Genomic DNA, 27777 nt, shown 5'->3' on the forward strand with positions numbered 1-27777 from the left:
TGCTCCAATGGAGCCTTGGCTGCGGGAGGGGAAGAGAGAGACAGAGAGGAAAGAGGTGGGGGGTGGAGAAGCAAATGGGCCCTTCTCCTATGTGCCCTGGCCAGGAATAGAACCCGGGTCCCCCGCAGCCAGGCCAACGCTCTACCGCTGAGCCAACCGGCCAGGGCTCTTATGATACATTTTAAGAGTAAAGGCCCATTATTTTGTAGAAGGTCTTACATTTTTATTTCCTGTAGTATTGTTTTTCTTATTACTCTGTCTCTTCACATTTTCTGTAAACTGGAAGATAGGTCTGGAAGGGCTTGATTAGGTTTGGAATAAATATTCTGCTAAGAATTTTTTGTAAGGGATGTTGTGAATATTGTATTATATCACTTCAGGAGACAGTGTCAGGATAACGCACTATGTTTGTAATGCTAAATTTGATCTCTTGATTAAGGTTTTAGCTTCCATGTTGCTTCATGTAAAAGATTCATCTTTTGTTTGCAAATAGTTAAAAAAATCTTTGGGGTGATACCTTTAAACTGTGTCAGTATTGTACCTCATCAACACTTCACCCAATGGTTTTAGCACTCACTGAAGTGTGTATTATTAGTAGTATTTTCTGAACATCTTAATGGATTTATTTTTTAATTAAGAAGTTTAAAAATAACATTATAAATAGCATATAAAAGACTATCAATCAGAAGTCCTCTACATTCTTCTCACTATTGTTAACAGTTTCTCATATTTCTTTCCTGAAACTTAAAAACTTTGACAAGACTATAAAATCAAATTATAAAACAAAATAGGATTAAATAAGTGCCCTCATAGAATAGAAATATATTCAAGGGTTTTAGTAAGAAATTTTTCTAGATGGAAAAGAAGAGATTGGTGATAGTGTCACTGGGCAGTAGGACTGAGTGAAAGTAGGATTAAGTTTAAGGAGAATTCAGATACCTAGAGAAAGTAGAGGGAAGGGCTGGAGAATATCACAGACAAAGGCACATAGTGGTGTGCTAGAGTCAGCTCATATTGGTTTGCAAGAGCTGACTTCAGTTTTTAAGAATTTTGTGAGCTGGTTGTTATGTGCAGCCATTATTAAAATTTGTATACATTTATAATATAATGTTATATATATTAAAAACAAATAAAAAATATTCAAAACTCATTACTTCCTAGTTATTTTTATTACATCTTACCATTATTTATGCTCTCAAGGTTATTTATGTCTATCATATTTGCATGCTGGAAATATATAATATGCTATGCACATCTTTTCCCAACTCCATGTGTAGTGACATTACGTTAGTAATTGAAATAAGTCATGGTAAGAGCATTTACACCATGGAAATATCAGTAAATACTAATACTGTTTTGTTGATTATTTAGACTTAAAAGTGATAAAATGTTAATAGTACAGATTCAACTTAAAAGTGCATTATATCTGTAGCTGTTACATTGTGAATAACATTTAAAAATCTGTTTAGAAACTATATATTATTCAGTCCAACAAAGAAGTTGACTACATAATACTGAAAGAGTGAACTTTCAATATACAATCGTCCCTCGCCATACCGTGGTTCACTTTTTGTGGTCTCATTGTATCACGGATTTTTAAATTGTATATATCTAATTTTGTGTCATGGATTTTTTGCTATATCATGGGATTTTGCAATATAAAGGTATTTTTATGTATTTATTATTTTAATTATTTTTGCGGTAAAATAAGCATTTTCCAGCCTAAAAAATGAAAACAATATTTTAAAATGTAAAAAATATTAATTAAAACATATTAAAAGAATATGAAATCATCAGCATCTTCATCATTCAAGTTGTAGTATATTCACCAGTGAGTATCCATATAGAATTTTATGTGTTGTTAAAATTACATAGGTTTAAGAGTGTAGAAAGTGTTTAAGAGCATAGGAAGTGTTTATGAGAGTGTGGGAAAGGTTAATAACAGTTTGGGGGAAACATTTATAAGAGTGTGGGGAAGGTTTATAAAGCCTTAAAATATATATAAATGATAAAATAAATATAAGATCACTACTTTGAGGATTTTTGCCTATTGTGGGGAATTCTGGGACCTAACCCACACAATAGACAAGAGACCACTGTATGTCTTAGTTGTTTCACTTTCGTCTTTTTCCTTAACAACAACAAAGAACAAGAAACAGTCATGCAATTATACAGGTTCCTCAGTTGTCACTATCTGTTGCTGTGGATATGAGAGTTCAGTAAAAACCAAATTGTGTGAGAATTAATTGGCTATATGGAATTTACAATAGAGAACATTTTATTTTTTAATATTTTTGTAATGAGAAGATTCTTTAAAACAGTAAAACATGTGTGTGCACACATATTGATGTGGATTGAATTGTATCTCTCCACAATTGATGTGTTGAAGTCCTAACCTTTAACATGAATATGTTTGGGGATAAGTCTTTAGGCAATAATTACAATTATATGAGGTCATAAGAGTGGACTCTAGTCTGACAAGATTGGGTGACCTTATTAAAAAAGGAAGAAAAAATTACTTTCTCCACTCCCCCTTTCCTCAGACATGTACTCACCTGGGAAAGGCCATGTAAACACATAGTGCAGCCACTTAGCAGACAAGAGAAGAGGCTTCAGAATGAAACCTACCTGCTGGCACCTTGATCTTGGACTTCCCAGGCTCTATAACTGGGAGAAATAAGTTCTTGTTGTTTAAGTCACCCAGCCTGTGGTATTGTGTTACAGCAGCCCAAGGATGGACACACACACACACACTCTTGCCCTGACACTCCTGGTTAGTATACAAATAATGATAAGAAATGTAAGAGAGTGATAAGTGCTATAAAAATATGGAGCAAATGATATGTGAGAAGTGTGGAAGAGAAGTATATATTTTACCTTAGCTAGGGAGGTAGCTAATCCAGGCTGGAGATTGGGCAGTAGTCTTCTAAAAACAGAGGTTTATATGACTTCAAGAGGGCATCATTTGACTTGTCCACTACAGCTGACTGGCACGTGGGGTGCCCATAGATATTGGTGGAAAACTACACATCTGAGAGAGTCAGAGTATTATACAGGTTCATGGTTTACAAGTGGGGTGCCAGCATTCCTGTATGTCCCTGGTCAGCTTCCTCTCCACCACCTCAGATTTTTTCTCAATCCACTGCTCTTCTATCCTTCTCCACAGCTCTTCTCCAGGTCTCAGAAGACGACCTTCTCTCTCCAGCACACTCATACCTAGTCAAGTCACCAAATCTTAGACAGTCTATTCAAGCCATCTTTCCTCTTCCCCATTATATTGCCTCCATTTAGAATCTCATCACTTCTCTCCTATATGTGTATAATGGCCTGCCAATTAGTTTCTTGGCTCTTCCTTTGCTCTTTTGATCTTCTATCTGGCTGCCAGAATGATTAAAATCTCACAATGTCACACTTTTTTTTTTGAGAGAGAGAGAGAGCGGAGAGAGAAAAAAATCAATTTGTTGTTTCACTTACTTATGCATTTATTGGTTGATTCTTATATGTGCTGTAACCAGGGATTGAACCCACAACCTTGGTGTATGGGGACAATGTTCTAACCAACTGTGTTACCAGGCCAGGGCTCAATGTCACACCTTTGATTAAAATTGTACCATGGTTACCTGGATTTCAGAGTTAAGTTCGTATCCTCTCCTCAGCACACCTGCCTGACTTTCTAGCCCAAATTTTTCAATCTCCCTCACTAGCACCTTCATTCTGGCCATAATGAACGAGTCACCTGACTGTCCTGTTGTTTCACGCACTTTCTGTTGTTGTCTGGGAACCCCTCCCCCACTTAGCCAACTTCTCCTTGCCCTTCAAAATTTACAGCCAGAATTTACTTTCCCAGGACACTGTCCCAGATCCATTATGATTTAGGTTCCCTCCTGTGTGCTCCCTGTGATTAATTCGGCCTCTGCTGGTGTACACAAGCCCTATGCTGCGATTTCAGTTTGCTTGTCCGTCTCTCCTGCAGTCTGTGTCATATTCATCTCTTTATCCTCTGTGCCTAGCTTGGGGCCTGTCACATACCAAGCCTCCTTACATGCTTGCTCAAAGGATTAGTTTTAGAGGTAGACCCATAGGGTTTAATAAGCCCCTGGAGAAAAACAGCAACGAAGACATTGTTGAGCCTTCTATATTAGGGAGTAGAAAGATTTCGTGGTTTGGACATAGCTAAGGTGACCAATTGTCCTCCTTTAGGGAGGACAGTCCTTCTTTTGTAAGTTCTGTCCTCCCTCAAAAAGTGTCCTCCTACATGTCCCCCTTTTTGATATTGGAAGGCTAATCTGTCAATGTCCATATTCGATCGATGCAGAGTTGATCCATTGCATGTGATGTGACGTGTTTGTATCTAAATGAGTACTTTTTCTTACAATTACTATTAAAAATTAATAGGCATGTAAGCATAATTACAATGTAAAATATTACAAATGTTTTTATTATGCATTTATCATATTGTAGTGTATTATTGTTGCAATGAATGTTTCTTTTATTTAAAATATTGTTTTCTTCAGTTTATTTTTGTCCTCTTTTTTCATTGTAAAAAAGTTGGTCACCTTAACATAGCAGGGGGCACCATCTGTGAGCTGGAGATGAGGAAAAATTGCTTCACCGTCCTCGCTCACTGGGCCAATTGGCAGGCAGGACAGGTGAAACCGAAATGAGAAAAGAAATACAACTCCCGTCATGCCCGAGGGCACCATTCCGGTTTCACCTCTTGATCACCGCCTCTTCCCCACGGAAGTGAAAGGAGAACTTCCGGTCCCGGCAAGAATCTGGCGCCTGCAACATTAGATCAACCCTGTTCGGCCTTACTCGGAAGCTCCGCCTTCGCTCCGGTCTTTCTAGAAACTCACCTTTGATCCTCGAGGTGGTGGACAGGTATTTCCCGGCCACTGCGGGGTTCCCCGGGGAGTCTGCGGCAATGGTGCTGGGGAGAACTTTTCTCTGGAGGGTTGAAGTTCCCGCAGTGCGCGCCTGGCTAGTGGCACCGGGCAGGGAAGCCGGTTCCCGGAGCCTTGTCCCCGGCACTGACATTTCTTTATTTTCTCTTCCCAATCGCAGCGTCCTAGAGGCGTGTGTGTGTGTCCCCCATGGCGGATACGGCCCCCAACGGCCCCCAAGGGGCGGGCGCAGTGGTAAGTGAACGGGGAGGGTAGTTTGCTTTGATTTGCAAGAGTTGGGAAGGATCAGGAAGTGTTGCAAGTCGGAGCCGAGGCGCTTCAGAAACTCGTTGCTTTCAGGACTGAGACTAGTGATTGGGGTGGGACTAGGTGGTGGCGGAGTGGGGGGTCGTGCTCGAAGCTGTAGGGGCAGCTATAAGTTTCTTTTTCGGAAGCGACGTCAGGTCAGTTAGTAGTCTGGCTGGACCGTGTAGCCCACACCTGTATGCTGTGGAAACTGGGCCTTCATGCAGCCTTCGTCTCTATCCTAGGTCCCAAGGTTGAGGTGCCACCTGATTTTGTGCCGTGACACGTGTGCTGGCAGAGAACATTTCTGCCCATTTTATGCTATTGTATAGAAACTACGCAAAGGCAAAAGGGCGTCTTTTGTTTTCTTTCTTTCGTCATTTTGTCTTTTCTTCTTTACGAAGAGAGATATGCTTTCTCCCTAAGATGCATATCTGCTGCTTACTAGTTATTTGTACCCAAAGCATAATTGCCCTCTCATTTTAAGCACTGTATGTGAATTGAGCGTCACTTTTTTCTTTTTAAACATTTTGCAGCATCTTTATTTGTATATACACTTTTTTCTTTATTTTGCAGACCCTTTTGAGAGTTAGTTGCATACATGGTGATGGTAATAAAGTACGTCAATATTCTACATGACTATAATGCAGTCATCACTGCAATTTTCGCAGTTAAATTTGGGAAGTTTAACGTTGATACATGTTATAACCTAATATTCAATCCATATTCAAATTTTCTCAATTGCCCTTTAAAGTTACTTCCTCCTCATCCCAGATTCAATCAAAAAGCATTCCTTGCCTTTACTGGCCTTTAATCTTTTTTAGCGAAGAACAGTTCCTTTGCCCTTCTCCCATTTTTGTCTTTCAAGAGTCCAGGCCTGTTCTGCAGAATACTTCTCCAATTGGAGTTGTCTGATCCCCACCCCATGACTAGATTGAGGTTAAACATTTTGGCAGGAGTATTACATAGGTGATATTCTGTTCTTCTCAGTGCATTATATATATATCAGGAAGCATTTTATTTTATTTTTTTAATTTTTATTCATTTTAAAGAGGAGAGAGAGAGAGAGAGAGAGAGAGAGAGAGAGAGAGAGGAAAAGGGGGGAGGAGCAAGAAGCATCAACTCCCATACGTGCCTTGACCAGGCAAGTGCAGGGTTTTGAACCAGCAACCTCAGTGTTCCAGGTTGATGCTTTATCCACTGCGCCGCCACAGATCAGGCAATATCAGGAAGCATTTTATATTGATTTATCCCATAAACGGAGATACTAAGGTTGATTATCTCTAGTTAAGGTGGTATCCACTAGATTCTCCATTGTAAAGATACCTTTTTCTTGCCTTGGTAATTAAAAAAATTGTCTTTCATATGGTACTCTAAGACTATATGAATAGTTTTTCACCCAAAGATCCATTGATATTTTTTGCCTGAACGGTTTTATAACATGATTGGTCAGTTCACTCTTAAAATTTAAACCAATCCACCTTTTTAAACCTTTTTTGTTGTGTAGTAGAATACACATATATAAAAATGTACAAAATGGAATGCACAGCTCAATGATTTATCACATAGTGAATACCCTACCAGTGGTCCACAAACTCACTAGTCAACAGAGCCAAATATCAACAGTACAACAATTGAAATTTCTTTTGAGAGCCAAGTTTTTTTAAACTTAAACTATATAGGTAGGGACATTTTCCTTATCGAGGTAGCGCCCACATGTGGTATTTTGTGGAAGAGCCACACTCAAGGGGCCACAGAGCCGTATGTGGCTCGCAAGCCACAGTTTGCCAACCAGGGCCCTAAACAAATAGGTTTTTCTTTCCCCAAGTGAGAGGAGGGGAAATAGTGAGACAGACTCCCACATACACCCCGACCAGGATCCACCTAGCAACCCCATCTGGGGCTGATGCTTGAAATAACCGAGCTATCCTCAGTGCCTGAGGCGGACACTTGGTCGGACCAACCTGGCTATACTCAGTGCCCAGGGCCCATGCTCAAACCAGCAGAACCAAGTGCTGTGAGAGAGGTAGAGAGAGAGAAGGGGGAAAGGAGGGAAAGAGAAGCAGATGGTCACTTCTGTGTGTCCCGACCAGGGATCGATTCCAGGATGTCTGTATGCTGGGCCAACACTCTGTCCGCTAAGCCACCAGCCAGGAGGTAAACAAACGTATTTTAAAGAAAATGTCCTAAAATTAATTCAAACTATGATGTAGAATCTGAATATTTGTAGAGAAATTGAGCATAGGGAGCTAGATGCATGTTTCCACCTTTGTACTGGTAATCATTAAAATTCAGAGGAGTCAGCAATATAGTTGGATAGAATGAACTAGAAGTTCTGCATCAGTATGTAGAAATTCCCTGCATACTGTTAAAGACATTCAATAAAACATCCTTGAACATTAAAATGTTCTTGCATTTTTTTCAAAAGTTTTTTTACTATATCTTTTTTCAAAAGATAATTATGTTAGATTGCTTAGACTAGTGTTTTAGACTCCAGGTTAAGACCCATTAGTGAGTTTTGAAGTCAGTGTAGTGGAAACACAAGTATTTTTAAAACATTAACTGGATACAGGCCATACTGGTAGTGGCATAGAGTGTCTCTCTACTTGGGATGCTGACATCTCTGAGCATCTTGAGTGCAGACTTACCAGCTTGATGTGGGGTCACTGGCTTGAGCTTAGGATCATTGACTTGATCCCATGGTCTCTGGCTTGAGCCCAAAGGTTGCTGGCTTGAGCAAGGGTTCACTGGCTTGGCTGGAGTCCTTTAGTCAAGGCACATGTGAGAAGCAATCTTTGAACAACTAAAGTGCCACAACTACGAGCTGATGCTTCTCATCTCTCTCCCTCCCTTTTTCTCCCTCACTCTATTTCTCTCTCACTAAAGCAAACAAAAAAAACATTAACTAGAATATAAAATACCAAAATTCATCACACATAGTATAGATAAGTATTGTTTTGTGAAACTTTTGTTTATATATTCACATTTGTATTGAATCTTGATATAAAAATTATTTATGTAGATCTTATTAAAAATGTAAAAGCCACTTTAGAATTTGAATATAAGATTATTTTGAATTGCAAAACAGATTTTAAGTTACTGCTTTAGCGGTAACTTTTGGCAAAAAGCAGCAAAGGATCAGAGAATGAGAAAAAACGGAGAAGAAAGTGGTATATGTAAGTTTAAGGGTCACTGAAACCTGGGTGAGACTTGTGGGGGAGCTTCCAGGGGGTGAGAAAGCCATAAAATCGGAGAGGCAGGTGCCATTTAACACCTGACAGCACCTACAGTATATCAGGCCCTTGTGTGAACCTAGGCAGATATATCATTCATAGGCTGAGTTCAGTAGCAAGTGACTGTTGGCATAGTTTTACATTTCTCATTTGTAAAGTTTACTTAATCCAAACTGTCTTTGTATGATGCCTCTTTATTTAGATCTGAGACATACCTATTTGAATTTGAGATTTTTCTAGAAATCTAGAAATAGGCATTATGGTTCTCTTGAGAGCAGTTCTTATTTAACCTTTTTTTTTTTTTTTTTTTTTTTAATTTTAATTCCAGAGAGAGAGGAAAGGGGAGAGACACACAGGAACATAGATGTGTTCCTGCGTGTGCCCTGACTGGGGATTGAATTGGCAACCTCTGCCCCGTGGGACAATGCTCTAACTAACTAAGCCATCTGGCCAGGGCTATGTAGTGTTCTTTTAAAATATACTGCTCACAAAAATTAGGGGATATTTCAAAATAAATATGAAGTGATAAAAAAAGAAGCATTTGATTTTTTTATTAAACAAGAATATCAGAAAAGCAAATATCAAGTCAAAGAAAGTTGTTTGACTATGCAAATGATATGCAAAACCAACTTTTTTTCATTGGTGAAAATGCACTATACAAAAGGCTGAAAGTACTGGAGTATCTGCACGTTCTCTGATCCCCTAATTTTTGTGAGCAGTGTAGATGAAGCCAGTATTACAAATGTAGTAGGAATACAGACAGTTGTTAAATTTCTGTTTCAGGTTTTCTTTCCTAATTAGTCTTTATTTATTTTTTCTTTGTCAACTGGTATATTTCTACTTTCTGTGTTTTCCATATCGGAACTGTAAAGCTTTGGACTTGGGTGAAACAATTGCTTAAGAGTCTTCCCTGAATGATCTTATAAAAAACCCAACAACTGTATTGTTAAAGAATCGTTAAAACATTTGGAGCCCTGGCAGCATGGCTTGGTTAGTTAGAGCATGGTCCTGCTATGCAGGTGTTGCCATTTTATTTCAGTCAGGGCACATACGAAACAGATTGATATTTCTATCTCTCTTCCTCTTCTTCTCTCTTTAAAATCAATCAATAAAAAAATTTTTAAAGAGCATTTTGAATAGTATTAAAACTATATAAAATTCATCCTTCAACATAATTTATAGCCATAGTTTACTGTACTATTTTCCTCTTTAAATCCAGCAATTCATGATGACCAATAAACTGGACACAGCAATGTGGCTTTCTCGCTTGTTCACGGTGTACTGCTCTGCTTTGTTCGTCCTGCCTCTTCTTGGGTATGTATTTTACCTATTTTTGCCTTACATATTCAGTTGTTTAGTCTGTTTTTGTGGAATATCTTTTAGGCACGAGATTTATTTAACTGCAAGGGGTTCAGGGACAAATAATACACAAGTTTTGTCTTTAAGGCACTAATAACCTAATGCTACTAACTGGAAGAATATTTTATACTATGTGCTTTGTGGAAACTAACATCACATTGAAAATCTGAGAGAGAATGGATATGTGGAAATGAGTTCATGTTTGCAGTTTTGACTTTTTAAGTTAGAGGAAAGAATGACTCGTAATTCAGTTAGGTATAAATATGAAGTGACCCTTCTAAGAAGGCACAGTCGGTTCTAGTAATTTTTTTCTCTTTATAATTAAGTAATAGATTTTGGTGTTGTGCAATTATGATGCAATTCACAAAGGAGGAAGGGGCACGGTGGTTGTTTATGTCTCACGATAACCTCTCTGGTAATTTGCAGGTTGCATGAAGCAGCAAGCTTTTACCAACGCGCTTTGCTGGCAAACGCTCTTACCAGTGCTCTGAGGCTGCACCAAAGATTACCGCACTTCCAGTTAAGCAGAGCTTTCCTGGCCCAAGCTTTGTTAGAGGACAGCTGCCACTACCTGCTGTATTCGCTCATCTTTGTCAATTCCTACCCTGTTACAAGTATCCTTTTGTACCTTTCTGACAATGAAATTGCCTTCTGCCATGGATAGAGTAGAAAATAAGGTCACATGGATAATCTCTGGAGCTAATGAGAATTACCGTATTTTTCGCTCCATAAGACGCACCTAGGGTTTTAAGGAGGAAAATAAGAAAAAAAATATTCTGAACCAAATCATGTGTTAAAATATTTAATAAAATATACCACAATAATATTTCAACAATGTAAACTCAACAGCAGTATTAACAACTATTAGCACTGTTATTAACAAATGAGAAGAGACTTGACTGTTTAAATACTCTTCTAGTTGTCCGGGAACCCGCAGCAGCTAAAAAAATGAACATTCGCTCCATTCCCCCTCCACTTTTGGGGAAAAAAAGTGTGTCTTACGGAGCAAAAAATAAGTTAACTCATTTGGAATTTGTATGTTTGCACATTTCAGAAGCGTTGTGGGGTAAGAATAAGTATTCTAAAAAAAAGGAGAGAGATGAAGGACAGAGTAGGCTGTTCAGTAGGTTGGGGAAGCACCAGTTTAACAGCTCAATAGGTTTCTTTGCTGTAGGACCTTTGGTACGCTGATACACTGTGAGCCTGAAAGGTACTGAGTATATTGTTTTCAGTGTGGCTCTCCTACTGTGGTACTGTGGGTCATCCCTCAGGAAGGCGTTCTGTGCTTGGAGAAGGGCTGCTCTTTAAGATTTCTTCAATATTTATGGTACAACTATACATAAAGGAAGCACAATGAAATATATCTGTAAGACGAAGTATTGCCTTTTTTAGATAATTCTTAGAGAGAATAAGAGGAAACATTTTTTGAGCACTTATTTTGCCAGCATATATGAATTTGACATACTTAATTCTTGCAACACTAGAAAAAATGATCACTGAACTCCTTTTAGCAGATGCCATTTCGGATGTGTGTATTTGGACATAATACGTAGCCGGTTTTGTAAAGTAGAATTGTAAATGTTGTTTTCCTTAATTGTTTTCTACAGTGAGTATTTTCCCAGTCTTGTTGTTCTCTTTGCTTCATGCTGCCACATACACAAAAAAGGTCCTTGATGTACGTAAAGCTGCTTTTTTTTTTAACTCCTGGATTACCGCTAGTTGACATAAATTAAAGCTCTAAGGCATTTTGGCTCTTGTCATAAGAAGTTTCTCTAATCCCTACAAATTTGTTCTAAATTATTTAGTGATTTAAAAGTTTTAAGTTTGGAATAGTTGATTTACATTTCTTAAAATAGTGTATTTTGTAGATAAAAAATTGAAATTTCTAAAATTTGAAATAGATCTCATTATTTAAAGGAATCGAACCTTTGAGGTTTGATAAGTTGTCAGATCTTTTTTTTTTTTTTTTGTATTTTTCTGAAGTTAGAAGCAGGGATGCAGAGAAACAGACTCCACATGTGCCTGACCAGGATCCACCCGGCAAGCCCACCAGGGGGCGATGCTCTGCCCATCTGGGGCGTTGTTCCTTTGCAACTGGAGCCATTCTAGTGCCTGAGGGGGAGGCCTTGGAGGCATCCTCCGTGACCAGGACAACTTTGCTCCAATGAAGCCTTAGCTGCGGGAGGGGAAGGGAAGAGAGAGAGAGAGAGAAAGAAAAGAGAGGGGGAAGGGTGGAGAAGCAGATGGGTGCTTCTCCTGTGTGCCCTGACCGGGATTCAGACCCAGAACTTCTACACGCTAGGCTGATGATCTACCACTGAGCCAACCAGCCAGGGCCTGTCAGAGAGCTATCTCTTGATCTGTCAGTATTTAATTCTACCATACCAGTTAGGTAGAGTGTACTGAATTTCTTTTACTCTAATGTTCAAAACTGCTACTTTCTGAAAAGTTCTTATTCTTGGGTTGGAAAATTAAGCCTAATTTTAGTGTGTCAGGCAGATTGACTGCATAGGCACAGAAATTTGAATTAAAATATCCAAATTTGCCTCATGCCATTTTTTTTTTTTATCCCTTTAGTTCTTTGATCACAGTCATAATTGGACTTGGTAATTTCTACCTTTAGTTTGCTAAGGAGTCACAGATACTTCCACTGTTTTACTAAGTAATCAGATTTTGTTATAGTTAGAGAGGAATAACCACTATTTTTGTGAAGTAATCTAATTTTAAGAAAAATGAATCCTCAAAGATTGAAAAGGACTTGTATTAAAGTTGTTGTTTTTAATCTTCAACTACACAATATAATAAAGCAAGAAAATACAGTAAGTTTTGTCCTTAAGTAGTTTCTATACTTTATATCATTATTCCCAAATAATTATCCTTTGCTTGTATGGCTTATTGAATATGCTGTTAAGAAAGAAAATAATTGAGTGATCTGAAATGCTTTGTTATTTCTAATGTCTGTTTTCTTATGTTTTAGGCAAAGGGTTCAAATAGTTTACCTCTGCTGAGATCCATCTTGGATAAATTAAGCACTAATCAACAGAATATTCTGAAATTTATTGCTTGTAATGAAATACTCTTGATGCCTGCTACAGTTTTTATGCTTTTTAGGTAAGAATAAAAATACATTTCTTTTGGGAGGCCAACAACTAAGTGAATATAATAAATTTATTAACTCAAATTTTATCCTGCTTAAATCCATTGAAGTGGATCCTGACATGTAGCACTGGGCGGGTCTCAGCAGTTTTCCTTTCACTTACAGCGAGCACCTGAAACACAGCACACCTAGGATCAAGTCTTAGTTATCGTTCTTTGTGATGTATAACATTTTGAACACAATTTCAGAACAACTACCTTTGCAAGAATCTCGGGAAGTCTAGTTTAGTCCCTTCTTCTATTATTGAGATGATTTTTCCTATATTAGAGAAAAATCTGAAAAATTGTGATCTGGTATTGTTGCCCACTAACACCTCCATAGTTTGCATTTTAATTATAAAAGGCTCCATTGGAGCAAAGTTGGCCTGGGCGCTGGGAGTGGCTCTATGGCCTCTGCCTCAGGTGCTAGAATGGCTCTGGTCACAACAGAGCTATGCCCAGGATGAGCAGAGCGTCACCCCCTGGTGGGCGTGCCGGGATCCGGTTGGGCGCATGCGGGAGTCTGTGACTGTCTCCCCGTTTCCAGCTTCAGAAAAATACAAAAAAAAAAAATGCTTATGCAGATAGGTAGAAAATATATTTCATTATGGGTGTGGGATTTTGTTTGTTTAGTTTTTATTTTAGGTTAGAAGTATCATATCAGTTGCCCGTATCTTGCTTTTTACAGTCATAAAGTATGTTTTTGTGATCTATTTATATTAACATAAGAATTCTTATTTGTTTTAATGAGTGGCTATGTAGTGTTCCAGCATGTTAATATGCTACATTTTATTACACATTCCCCTGTTGATGGACATTTGTTTCAAAATATTTACTTTTTCAAATATTGATGTAGTAGACATGTTTTTCCTTGTCTGTTTACACTTTCCTCTCAGTGTTATCTCTAACATAGATGCCTGAATTTTGCTGCGTCTAAGCTAGGTGCGTTTTATATTCAATAGTCCACGACAGATTGTCATCTAAAATGTCTATACTACCTGTTTTCCATAATCTCATTAATTTATGAGACGAATGGGATAGCTACTACACTACAGAAACTATATAATCTCATTAATTTGTAACAAACTTGATTTTGTTTATGAAATGTTCTAATACTCATTGACTAAGGTTTTTATGTACCTGACAGTTCCTCTCTTTCACAGTCTCTTTTCAAGCTAGTAGAAGTTGCATAGATTTTCTCATAAAAGCATCTGTTCCATTCTTTTAATTATTGTTTTCTTTTGAATCCAGGCTCACCACATATTACTTAAGTTGTGGGTCCCAACTAGATAATATAACCGAAATAAAGTTCTGGAATGACGTAATGGGAAGACTTCTTACTGGGTGACAGGGACCTGAATGAATTCTAGTTGATTTGACCATTAACTTAGCCTTCTGAGCCTTGAGCCTTGATTTTCCACATTTAAAAAACTAGTAGTACAGTGGTTGAAATAAATTGCCTAAAATCCTTCTAGCTCTTACATTCCATGAATGCTGAATGTAGGAGTTGATGCAGCTGTATTTGTCTATTCTGCTCAAAAACTTTCACCCTAAAGGTTAGTTCTCTCTCTTGTGATTCTGCTCAGTCACTAAGCACTTCAGTTAGTAAAGGGAATCTTTTTGCCCTCTTACTTCCTTATTCATTTTTTTGTTTCTTGAGTCACTTAATCTTGGTCTTGGGTCACACGAGGTTCTGTGATTTGTTTCATATAATGGGATAAGAGTTAAAATGTAGGTTACTAAAGCTAATTCTTTATATGAATATAATTAATATTTATCTGAAACCTCTAGATTCTGTTTAACAAGTAAAATAATTGACTCTTAAGTCAACTTAAGATAATTATAATGACATGCTGCAATGTTATGCACACTTAAACAAAAACCTCATTTTGGGAACTGCAGTGAATTTTTTTTGGAAGGCCAAGTTTTGACAGTACTGGTACATTAACTCAGTTCTGCTACTTAATCTTTTATTTAAATACTTCTATGCACAAAGTGGTTTTATTTTTTCAAGATAACTATAAAGGGGATGAGAATTTACCAGAAATATTTAACTAGAACAAATCACTTTGTTATTATAAAAAAATTAAGGTTATAAAGTTTGATTCACTCTCTAATAGGAAAAGCTGTGAGTATGCCACTTGAATATAACATGAACTGTAAAGTTAAAAAACATTTTTAAATTATTATTTTTTAAATGGTATTTTCCTGGTAGAAGCACTAAGTTATATTTGTAGCAGTATTGCTTAAAGCTGTGTATTTAAAAATGAACATAAAATAAAAGTTTACCTTACACATACATGCAGACGTGCAAAGACAGATTAAGAAGGACCATTGTAGCTTTATTTATCCACTATTAGAGAGCTTATTACATAATAGTGCATGCATACGCTAGGATACTGGAAGCTGTAAAAAGAATGAGATAAATTTATGTGCTGTGATAAGGAATGATCTCCAAGATATAATAAATATAAAGGTTTAAGAACCTTATGGTAAAAACAAAAAACTGTATGGCGTTCTGCATTTAAATTGTGGGGTGTGTTTATGTGTTTGAGAGCATATATATGTTTCTTCCTGCCTTGGTTTCTTCATCTTTAAAATAGGAACGATAATAACACTTCCTTCCTTGAGTTGTTAAATAGATTCAGTGAATTACAAAGTGAGCACTATATCAGTGTTTGTTATGTATGCTTGTATATGTACATTTCTGGAAGGACAGAGATGGTGCTATACCTTTGAGAAGGGAGCTAACTTGGATGATGGAAAGTTTGTTTTTCGTTGAATATTTCTTCCTAGCTATAGTTTCTGTTCTGTAGTATGAATATTAAGTTTTCAATTTAAAAAGTTAAAAATTAGTCACAAGATTGGGACAAATTAGTGAGAAGTTTATAATCATATAAATTATTTTTTATTATGAAAGGAATATCACATAATTTAGAAGAAAATGTTAAAAATTAACCTAAACAAACATTTTACATCTTAATGTATTTGCTCCCAAAAAGAAAGTAAATATGTATAGTTTTTATATTCTGCTTTCTTCAAAGTTGTGTAGTTTTCATAATCAAGATTTTAAGTATTTGCTTATTAAGTCTATCAAATAAACATAATATAACTTACTTAGCCTGTTACCTAACTGTCCATGTTGTTGCTGCATTTTATTTGTAGCTATTTCACTGAATATCTTAATCCCGATAGTTTTTCCTAGGAAAGGATCCCAGGCTTAGAATTTCATAAACATATGTTTGACTCTTGGGGTATTGTAATTTTGCTTCTTAACTAAGAAAAATAATTAGAATAGGCTATGTAAATTTGCAAGTGAGCCTGTCTGATTTTATTAGTGTTTCTGTTGTATATATAAAATGAATCATTTTTTAATTTTAATGTTACAAAGTTTAAAATTTGATTATCAATTAATAATAATGGAAGCACTTATATATGGCTTATATACATTTTTGATTTAGTAGCTTTAAAATTTTTTTATGTTAAACATGCATGAATACATGTTAATATAAATTTCAATAGTAACATTTTACTCTTTACCTATTATATATATTCTTTTATTTTTTTTAAAGAATAACTTAGATTTAGATGTGATAGATATTACTCTGAGCAATTGTTGAATGAAGACACATTTCCAGTTAAATTGCCTTCAAGTTTTGAGAGTATTTGTATGAATTGTGATAATGTATATTGATTACCTTTGTATTTTTTATTTTAGTGGTCAAGGAAGTTTGCTCCAGCCTTTTATATACTATAGATTTCTTACTCTCCGATACTCTTCTCGAAGAAACCCGTATTGTCGGTAAGCTGGTGATTAGTTCACATCCATTTTATTTGTTAAGAGTAATGGGAAATACGGTATTTGTAACCTGTAAGTTATTTTGCTTTTATGTTAGAATTAGAAGCAAGCAATGATTTTATACATTTAAGTCTAGGCCTTAGAACTGTCTAGGGTTAATGAGATGGTGGTTGTATTATTTTTTTCTTTTTTTCAAAAACGAGGCTGGAGTTACCTTGACTATCTCTAAAAGAGTACTAAAGCTTAAGGAATTTAAAGATGTGTAAGACTTAAGTCCCACTCTTAAGGAACTTTCCTATTTGAAGAAACAAAACACATGTCAAATAATAAAAGAGAGAAACAGTAGTCCAGGATACAGTATTCACAAGTCAGTTTAAGATTAATTGTTGCAGGTTTACTTTATCATGTCAATACTGTAGTCAACAGGAGGGAGAAGTCATTAAACCAGAAGATAGAAGAGTCTAGATTGGGTAACAACATTTTAGGTATGCAGACTGTGGGAATACAAGCTCAGAGGTGAGAAGGTACAAGCCATGCTTAAGAGACATGGAGTAGATCTGTGTGACTATTAATGGAGATTCTGAATAGTGGATAGGTGGAGTGATGATGACAATGGTATATTGGGGCCATGTCATTAAATTTCCTGAGTTTCAGGGTAGGAAGTGTGGAATTTATCTTTTAGATGTACGGAATGATAGTTTTGACATGATCATAATAATCTTCAGATAGCCCTGTGCAAAATAGTTTGGAGTGGAAAAGTAAGGAAGAAGGAAAATATTTAGTGACTTAATGTAGTATTTGGGAAGAGAGGCTTAAATTATTTTACAATAAATAATGCTTGCTTATCTCAAAAGTTAGCATAAAACTAAAATAGATGACTGTTTTTAATGGCCTCTTAAATGTGTTATTCAGATAGCCATGTTAAATAGTTTTTTGTTTTCAAATTTAAAATAAATTCATCTTGTAGTAGAATTCAGCCAGAGACCCACTGAGTACATTAGCCTGATCTCTTGTATTTTTCACGTAAAAATATAATACAAAGTAAAAAGAGCTGAATGTGAATGCTGGCCCATCATTTGCCTGGTGTGTGACTTTAGACAAGTTATTTACATTTTATTTTCTTCATTGGTAAAGGAGGAAACATGGGATGAAATGAAGTAATGTTTAGGTTCTAATAGGTTCTTAATAGTTTATTTTCCTTTTTCTGTGATTCTGATTCTTCTTGTTTGAGGGGTTTTAATGCTTTCTTACACAGTGTCTTTACAATATTTCGTAAAATGGAGTTTACTTACTTTAGTCGTAACTTCTTAATGAACCCCTCATTGCAAATAAGTCTTCAATTTTACTTGACTCCGTCAGTTTTTGCCCTTTTTCTTTCCGGACTTTGTATTCATTTCAGGCATTTTTCTGGTCCCTGGTCATCCATTTTTCAGCAGCAGTTTTGTTTTGTTTTTCTCACATTTTTTCTACATACCCCTAAATAAGACCTGGATAGATCGATGTGGTGGCTTTTTGCTCTCCCAGGACAGGAAAGAAAATACTGAGATCAGGATGAATAGAAGTTTAGAAATGTCTAGTGAATAAAAAACAAAGGAGAGCCGAGGATCAGAACAGCAGAACTTTGTGCTGATAAGTGTCTTCAAAGATCTCACACTTTTAACCAATACAAGAGAAAAGGTAATGGAAAAATATTTGAGCTTATACACATTGGCGTACAGGCTATCAGATCACATTTTCTACACTACACTTTGCTTTGTTAGGGTTTTGAGACAGTCTGTAGTTGCCAGTTTGTACCGCTTTCACCTACCAGGGTATTTATTCTCAAGTTAGTGGTACCAGTGTTTTGTAGATGTCTAGTGTAGATTGTCCAGAGCTGTGCTGGCTAATATGGTAGCCACTAGCCACATTTGACCTTTTAAATTAAAATTCATAAAATTAAAACTCAGTTCCTGAATTATACTGACCACCTTTCAGTTGCTTAAAAGCTATGTGTGACTGACGGCCTGTGTATTTAACAGCAAAGATAGACTTTTTGGTCATCGAAAGTTTTGTCAGTGCCCCTCCAGTTCAACTCTGGAATTTGGTCTAGATTATGTCAGGGGTGGAGCCAAAAATAACGGGACTAGGGACTAGCCGTGTGTTTTGGGGCCAGCTGCTTTAGGCCACATCTGTAACTTGAGGGGAACTATTTTCCATATGCCTTCTAGTGTCATTCATTAGACCAGTGGTTCTCAAAGTGTGCACCAGGGCACACTGGTGTGCCATAGAAGATTTCCAAGTGTGTCTATGGTATTCAAGATAAATATGTGCCTGTTGGGGACCAAAAAACCAACAGGGTTTTTGGAGTTTAGATTTTGGGGGACAGAGGTGTGGGAAATTGGCTGTAAGCTGACAGTCTGCCCAACCCCCCACCTCACTTGCATGATTAGGTAGCAAAAGGCTGTTAAGCTGTGGTGCTGGATTGTTTACACTACCCCCATGTTCCCCGGAAAGACTGGAGGCAAGTTTCTTCTATCCTTTGTCTGGTGTAAAGTTAAGATGATATGTATGGTGGGGGTTTTGGATTGATGATTAAACATAAGGAATTGTCTCTTGAAGCCTTTTGGATTTATATAAAAGAAGATTATGTGGCAATATCTAAAAAAGCTTTAAACATTTTACTACAATTTTCAACATCCTATTTATGTGAATTAGGATTTTCTACCCTCAACACAATTAAGAGTAAAAAGAGAGGAATTCTTCAATGTATTGATGAGGAAATGAAAGTTTGTCTTTCAAATATATGCCCAAACATTGAAGAAATCGCTAAGACATGTCAGGCTCATGTTTCTCATAAACACAAGAATGAAAAAAACTTAACACATATGTGCCAGGACCTACTGAATTTACTAAATCTTACTAAGAATGTATCTATATATATAAAAAGATAACTTTTCTGTTGTTTTTTTATTTTTTAACCCGTTTTTTATGAATTCTAAAAAGTGTAAGTCAAAAATGTAACATAAAAATGTTTTTTAATGTCAGAATAAATTTAATTTTGTCGTATTTATTTCATCTAATTACCATAAAAGCACACTTGGGCTTTATTTTTTTTCTTTAATATTTGACTTAATTATTATAACGTATTTCTCAGAAATTTGTATATAGTGCGCCTACAATTATTTGTAGGATTTTAAATGCACCCTGGCTTCAAAAAGTTTGAGAACCACTGCATTAGACTCATTTATTCAGAAGACAGCGGCTATGTGTTGGTGATAAGTTTTGTAGTGTTGAGATAGCTGCTTACTGGGGACTCAGAGCTAAGTGCGTGAGACAGCTGCGAGGAGGGCCGTGCTGCTGGGAAGATGCGGAGGCGGAGGGAGAGAGGAGAGTGCAGGAGGGGCGGCTGTGGGAGCCAGGTCTTCTCACGTCTGAGTTCTGGCACAGGGCCGCCTGAGAGGGCGTGGAATAGCGCTACATAGCGCTAGTTCCTGTTGCTTGAGTTGAGAAGTATATAGGAAAATAATATAAGCTCTATGCCAAGAAAGGGAAACGGAGTAGATCGTGAAAGTGTGACTTTTATTTCAAGGTAGATAGGGCATTTGATGTATCATAATGGGGAGGGGTTAAGAATGTGATGGACTCTGATTTAGAACTGCCATTCCAGGAGATGAATTACAGTCTCACCAAGATGAGAAAAAGACCAACCTGGAAACTGTTAGAGTAGTCCAGAGCCTGGACCAATTCACGGTCAAGGAAAAAGGACATAAATGTGTTTCAAGCCCGGAAACCTAAGAGGAGTTGTGAGTAGTAGGGCTGTCACAGTTAGGAGTTACAAGAAGAGTGGCAGGTTTGGGGTAAATAGACATATTTCCAGATTTCCTCCCTGTCTTTGTGTGAGCACAGACTACATCCTTTCTTTTTGTTTTTTAGAAACAGCAGATTATGCTTTTTTTTCCTAACCATAAAAATAACACAGAGGCTACAGGAGTAGTTGTCTTTATGCAGGATGAGTCATCACATAAGGTGAACATTGTATATAAATTACAGTACAAGACACATAATATTGTGTCTGCTAGCCTGTACAATACATGTGTAATATGCACAGTATGTAATAGTACTTGCAGGCAGCGGGCATAGTTAAGGCAAAGGCAAAGTCTCCAGACTGTTTTGGGCACACACATGCGACATACCTGGAACATGGGAGTCCTGGCAGGAAGTAGCAGGAAGTGAAGCAGAAGATTTGATTGAGACCAGACTTGGGAGGGCACTGGATGCTTAGGAGCTGGGTTTCCGTCTGAAGGCAAACGATAAGTGGATTCCAGTTGATAAGTGGAATGATCCGATTGGGAAGGAACATCCAATGAGCATCTGCTGTGCTGTCTCCTTGAAACTTCAGTGTGACTCTGAAGTACATGTTCCTGTCCCACAGTCGGAAGCTCTAAGGCAGTACTTCATTTAAGGAAATGGTAGGTGGGATTGCCCATGTCACAAAAGTTTCACTTCCTTGCTCTTTTTTAGAACTAGTTGAATTTGCCTAAGTGAAATGTGAAAATGCTGTGATCTACTGTAAAGATAGAAATCATCTCTAATCTCAGCCCTTAGGGGTGGTAGCCCTTTATTAAATGCTTTCTTAAATGAACTTTTCTTCCCAAAAAGACAGGTATTGATTGGGATTTTTATTTTGTGTTTTCTCGAGAAAACTGTTGGCAGTGCCTTCTAGTTATTTCTTCAGATTCTTGAATGGCTGTAGGAAATTCCTTTGTCAGCATTTGCTGTGCATTATGTTGCTTTTTTCCTTGTGTTTCTGAAAGAAAACTATTTTATCTTGCAGGACCTTGTTTAATGAATTGAGGATTATTGTTGAACATATGATAATGAAGCCTGCTTGCCCACTGTTTGTGAGAAGACTTTGTCTCCAGAGCATTGCTTTTATAAGCAGATTGGCCCCAACAGTCGCATAGTTCAATACCCAGCTAAGTTATATATAATATAAATAAGCATTATTAGCAGCTGGTAATTCTGCTAGGGTTTGTTAATTCCAGGTGTGAAACTGACCTCAATCCAATTTATGTAATTTACATAAATGCATCTATAATGCAAATAATGTTCTCCTGGCATGTTAAATCAAGCCTTTATAAAAAGAAGTTTCCAAGAAAATTCTGTGTTGTGTGTTAATGGTTAAGGAAGTTTGTATTTTGTAATAAATGTATCAAATTTTTTTAGATGCTGCTGTGCCTTGATCATGTACATTTATTTTTCCTGTAAAAATAGCTCTAATATTTGTTTCAGCCTAATTGGTAACCTGAATTTCTTTATATTTGGCATTAGTTCATTGTGGTAATATTTGCATATGTGTATTCATTGTATTTTGAGACAGTGTTCTTTTGCCATGTATGAATTTTGATTGATGATTTTAACAGAAGCACTTCCCACTGTATTTGATTTCAAATTGTTATTCAACTGATTTTGTGTTGCTTTGTTAGGACAGATATATTTTAGATGTGCCACTGTAAGAGGAATTCTGTATGTGTCTTGTGCTATGACCTTCCACAATTTTATTTCCAAAATTACTTATGTGGATTTGAATTAAAAAAAAAAAAAGTTCAACTGTAAGCTTGTTAGCCAATTGGGTAAATATTTGAGGTCACCTAACCATTTTACCTCAGAGAGCAGTACTACAACTTTCCTTTCAGTGACACATTGAATAACATTTCTCAGATAGGAAATCCTTCCTTACCAATGTGGACACATTGCTTACTGGTATTATAGTTTATAGAATTACCCAGATCAGGTTCTTGACTACCAGTTTTCTTGGTTTCTTAGGCTTAAATTTTCATAGATAATTGGAGCAGTTCAGACACCTTTTGAAAGGAATGTAATTGAAGATTGATCATATGACTATACTTACACTGAAATAATGATTATCCTGTAGATTACATACACAGCAAATCTGATTTGAAGGTTAAATGGAAAGGTTCGTAGGTAAGGTAATTGGGAATGGTGTACTTTTCAACTTCATAATGGATAAATGAATGGGGGATTTGGATGTATTATGCAACTGTGATTTAAGTTGTATAATATGTTAAGTCCTGTTTGTTGAGCTTCTATCAACTTTACAAAATTTATTTTGTTTTTTATTGTTGCATGATTGGAAATGTTTAAAATGTTGTAAAAATAATAGTACAGATTGATGTAATGGTTTTCATAACCAGTTTTCTTCTGTCTGCATGTAATTTGGATTTCTCAAATACATTCATTGGTTAACTTATTAGTAATAATTAGTTTTCTTTTTGGTTAGCTTTTTAGTCTATAGAATGTGGTATCTACTTGATAGCTCAACTACAACCAGCTCTTTTTGTAATATTTTTCTAAGGTAGAGAAGCAGCCTCATAGTATACAGTTGATTTTGTGTATGTATGTGTGTGTGTGGCTGGCCTCATGATCATTACGTATGTAATTTGATGATTTTAAGAACTAAATTTTCTAGAGCAATAAAGTGACTATAATGTTAATAGTATATTATTGATTTCTAATGATGTTTTTAAAAATTGTCTTGAATTATATCAAGACACTGACAAAATTATATTTTGGCAGTGAAGCCATGTTTATTTTGAAGTTGCTAGTTTTTTTTTATTTTTTATTTTTTACAAATTTTCAAGTCTTGAGATAATTTTAGATTTATAGAGGAGATGCAAATATAGCACAGAGAGTTCCTGCATATCCCTGAGCTTCCTTTATGTTAACATCTTATATAACTATACATTTATCAAAACTAAGAAATGAACCCCGGCCACGTAGCTCGGGTGGTAGAGCATCATTCCCTGTATATACAGAGGTCGCAGGTGTGATCCCCAGTCAGGGCACATACAGGAGCAGATCGATGTTTCTGTCTCTCTCTCTCCCTTCCTCTTTCTCTAAAATCTCAATGAAAGAAAAAGAAAATTTTAAAAATTATTTAAAGATACAGAACCTTTACAGATTTCACCAGTTCTTACATTTAATATTCTTTTTGTGTGCTCTCTTTTTTAAATACCATGATTATTGTTTATTTTAAATGACCTGTAAGTGTGCCTTTGTTCTGAGTTTTCTCTTTTTATTTTGAAAATTATTTTTGGTCAAAAAGATTTTTCTAAGGAAAAGAATTCATGTTAGGTTTTAACAAAGAGAATTTTGACATTTAGACTTTTACAATTTAAAATACTCTGTGCTTTAAAAGTCAAGACTTTTTATCAAACACAAGATATTTTTGACATCCTCATGTTTGACTGTCTTTAAATCAGTGTTTTTCAACACTCGTCTGCAGACTGGTCCACCTGAAATTTCATTCCAGTCCGTGAAAGAGTTAACCACCCTGATGTTGTATGACGACTCTAGACCAGTGGTTCTCAACCTTTCTAATGCCGTGACGCCGCAATACAGTTCCTCATGTTGCGGTGACCCCAAACCAAAAAATTTGGTGGCTACTTCATAACTGTAATTTTGCTACAGTTATGATTCGGAATGTAAATACCTGATATGCATTATGTATTTTCCAATGGCTTTAGGCGACCCCGCTGGGGTCGCGACCCACAGGTTGAGAACCGCTGCTCTAGACCCAGTGATCTTAGTCAAATTCGCTTGTGCTCAGGGTATTTCTGCCTAGTGGTCCCCCCCCCAATTGTATTTTGACCATTCCCCAAGTGTAAAAAGGTTGAAAACCATTGGAAAGGTTGAGTTATACATAAGATATTCCTACACTCCTGAAAAAGTAAATTTTGAACACTAGATTATTAGTTTGGGTGAACTTGTCAAAAATTCTGTGATACAAATATATACAACCAGCTGATACAGCATCTGAAATCACAGTGTAACGTGTACCCATCAAAATCAAGGAAATCCAAAAGCAGTATGTAGAATGAATACGTAGGAAAAACAGCAGCATAGCTGAACTTATTTTTACGTACAGGCTTAAAGAAAAGTTGATATAACATCCAGAATACCTGACTCTTCAGGAAGTGGTACGGTGTTGCTGTCCTAGCACTTAGATATTACACCCTCTCGGACATGTGGAAGCCTCGGACAACGCCTACTGTATCTAGCAATGCGTCTGTGTTCCTTTTCTATACTTGGTTCCTCATGAATTTAAACTATTTAACATCATTCTAAAGAGAAATTTCTTAACAGTTTGTACTTAAATTGACTTGGGATGAAAGTTGCCAAGGTAGGTGCTCTTGGAAGTAAGCAAGAATGAAAGCTAGTGTTTTTGTTTGTCTGTTTGTTTAATTTAGCTATTTAGGAACCTCCCTTACAAGGAAAATCAAGGCATGTTAATATTAAACCAGAAGTTATAGAAGATTTATGAGGTCTGTTGTATAACTAAGAATTATAAAGCTGTCAGAATACTTCCTTCCTAAAAGTCAGGATCACAAATTCAATTAGGTTTATAAGTTTAGGACATAAATATCATTCATCCTGGAAAAGAAAATGAGTATATATGTAATTGACAAATTAAGTTTTTTTTAAATTTGCGGTCAGAATGAATGAAATTAATTTGGGGGAATTGTGGTAAAGACCTCTACCTAATGCTAAGGAATTAATTTTGATTATTATAGTTACTCTAACACTTCTTCCCTGCCAAATCCCCTTAGGATCTGCTAGCCTCCAAGCTGTTACCCAGATTTAGACTAATTTTGCTACCTATTCTGTCATGAAAACCTCAGGGGAGAGGGTAACCACAGACAGGTGTGTTTATGGGCAGTAGGTGGCACTCTTTCCTCAAGAAGCCCCTCAGTTTCATATGCTGTGTTGGAAGGTCAAAAGCTACTAAAAGGGCTGGGTCAGCTATAAAACCAGGGATCTTAATTCCATGGCCTTTTAAAATACACAATTATTCTATTCAACAAGTACTTAGCAAGCATTTATTCTGAGCACATTTTTTAAATATTGAAATGTTCAAAAGCTGGAAGAAGTATCCTGTTATATCTGCTTTCTAGGTAAACAGTAAAATAGGCCCAATTGGGAGTGGCATTATTCAGGTCATGATCTCTTTCTTTTCATTGTAGGTCTCTACATCACCTAAACACATCAATTATAAAATTGGTCTTTATTTTCAAGTGTAGAAAAATGGTACTTAAATATTTTTCATGGTTATTTTGTAGGTACACAAGGTATAGGCAGTTAAACCTTAAAATTTAAACTTTCATAGAAATACAAATGTGTATTGAAATTTTTAGATATTATACAGTATCAGGAGTGATACCTAGATTTATAAATTCAGTTTGAGTTTCAGAGCCAACTAATTTCTCTTAACACCTCATTGGAATTTCTCTAGAATTAGAATTCTTCAGAGGCTTTATGATCGGATACAATAGCGTATGTTTACATATCTAGGAATTATTTTCAGATACTGTTTTAATGAGCAGTTCTCTTATAATATTCTGGGTGCAAAGTTGTTACAGGATCTGGAGTTTAAGGATAAGAATTGAGCTGCTAAAGTTTTGGGAGGTGACTTGACTTGGGATGGTAAGCACAGTACAGTGTACAGATGATGTGTTACAGAATTGCACACCTGAAATCTATATAATTTTACTAACCAATGTTACCTGAATAAATTCAATAAAAAATTTCGGGAGACTTCCTGGTAGTAATAAGTTTTCTAGGACATGGTTATCTTCTAAGGCAGAGGTAGTCCACCTTTTTATACCTACCACGCACTTTTTTATCTCTGTTAGTAGTAAAATTTTCTAACCGCCCACCGGTTCTACAGTAATGGTGGTTTATAAAGTAGGGAAGTAACTTTACTTTATAAAATTTATAAAGCAGAGTTACAGCAAGTTAAAGCATATAATAATAATTACTTACCAAGTACTTTATGTCAGATTTTCGCTAAGTTTGGCAGAATAAATCTTTATAAAACAACTTACTACAGTTAAATCTATCTTTTTATTTATACTTTGGTTGCTTCGCTACTGCCCACCATGAAAGCTGGAACGCCCACTAGTGGACGGTAGGGACCAGGTTGACTCCCACTGCTCTAAGGGGACCTTAAAGTGGGTTCCTAAAAGGAACACGATCCTGTGTGAGGGATTAACTCCAGAGCAGTCTTTCTCCTGTGCAGTGTGAATAGGAAAACTGATCTTCGACTTTGATGTCAGAACAGAATAGAGTACGTATGGTACTTCTTTTCATTCTAAAGCAGATAGATTCTTTTTCTTAGAAAGTGATAGTAAAAGAAGAAAATTATTCATGGGTAGCTTTCCTGGAATCTAAAAATTAGCTCTTATTCCAGAAGATAGAAGGCCCCAAAATCACTTCACTTTTTTCTTCCTAGCCTTCTGAAGCTACTTTTTTGATGTGCTCAGTATTTTTAAACCCTTTTTCCCTTGGTTCATGACAGTTTATTTCCAGCCTGTGACTATTTTTTTTTTTTTTTTTGTAACTTGGAAACAATTGCTTTTGACATGAATTTTTTTACATACATAAGTTGAGACCAGTGGGCAAAGTCTTGGGCAGGTAACATTTGTGATGTGTTATATTGGAACAAATGTAAAAGGGTTGCAGAGATTAGAGTCATAATAAAACTGCTTGATTTATAAATGCGTTATTTTTGGTGCTCTATATAATGGGATATATTGAACTAAAAAAATTGTATATACAGTATGTCAGCATTTCTTAGTAACTTCTCTTGAATCCATTTTTAATACCTAATATTGTACAGGTTGAGGAGTTATATACTCTTCAGGCCAATACTATCCAGACTGTATAAATTTATAAAGTAAATTGAAAAATTCATCATTCTCCTGTATTCAAGACCAGAGCACATAAATGCTAATATAGGGCTCAGAGGGGAAACAGATTTCTCCGGAATATTTGAGAAAATGTGAAGTCCTTTCAGGAAAATCTAATAAACATAATAATCATAGCCTGCTGACACGAAGGAAAAAGGACCTCATTTGCTCTTTCTTTTATGCAGTGACTTACTGGTCCCTCCTGATTTCCAAATTGGATCACTGTAGTCAATTATCTCTGCTGGTACCTGTGAAAGTAAGCCCTGGGATCCATATTTGTTTTGTGTTCTGCTTAAATCAGCAAGAATGATAAA

The 27777-nt window shown here is 36.3% G+C and overlaps 1 protein-coding gene across 2 annotated transcripts; it reads left to right on the forward strand.

Annotated features, from left to right (window-relative positions):
- Positions 1–4758: 4758 nt before the first annotated feature.
- Positions 4759–27777, forward strand: TMEM33 (transmembrane protein 33). Of its 2 annotated transcripts, none has more exons than XM_066387624.1 (8): positions 4759–4881; positions 5065–5138; positions 9642–9736; positions 10208–10395; positions 11389–11456; positions 12759–12892; positions 16635–16718; positions 21529–27777. In XM_066387624.1, the coding sequence occupies exons 2-8, from the start codon at positions 5094–5096 to the stop codon at positions 21656–21658; spliced, it is 744 nt and encodes a 247-aa protein (XP_066243721.1). In that variant the 5' UTR covers positions 4759–4881; positions 5065–5093; the 3' UTR covers positions 21659–27777. The 2 variants fall into 2 exon arrangements, with proteins under 2 accessions (XP_066243721.1, XP_066243722.1); XM_066387625.1 differs by lacking the exon at positions 4759–4881 and adding an exon at positions 4890–4969.

Source organism: Saccopteryx leptura, chromosome 5, assembly GCF_036850995.1.
Source record: "Saccopteryx leptura isolate mSacLep1 chromosome 5, mSacLep1_pri_phased_curated, whole genome shotgun sequence".
Lineage (NCBI taxonomy): Eukaryota > Metazoa > Chordata > Mammalia > Chiroptera > Emballonuridae > Saccopteryx > Saccopteryx leptura.

What these genes read in the sequence shown, in the direction of transcription:
- TMEM33 (XM_066387624.1), top strand. Translation starts at nt 5,094, where the DNA reads ATGGCGGATACGGCCCCCAACGGCCCCCAAGGGGCGGGCGCAGTG. An exon ending in CAATTCCTACCCTGTTACAA is followed by an intron (nt 10,396 to 11,388) that starts GTATCCTTTTGT and finishes TGTTTTCTACAG; the next exon opens with TGAGTATTTTCCCAGTCTTG. An exon ending in ACAGTTTTTATGCTTTTTAG is followed by an intron (nt 12,893 to 16,634) that starts GTAAGAATAAAA and finishes TTTTTATTTTAG; the next exon opens with TGGTCAAGGAAGTTTGCTCC.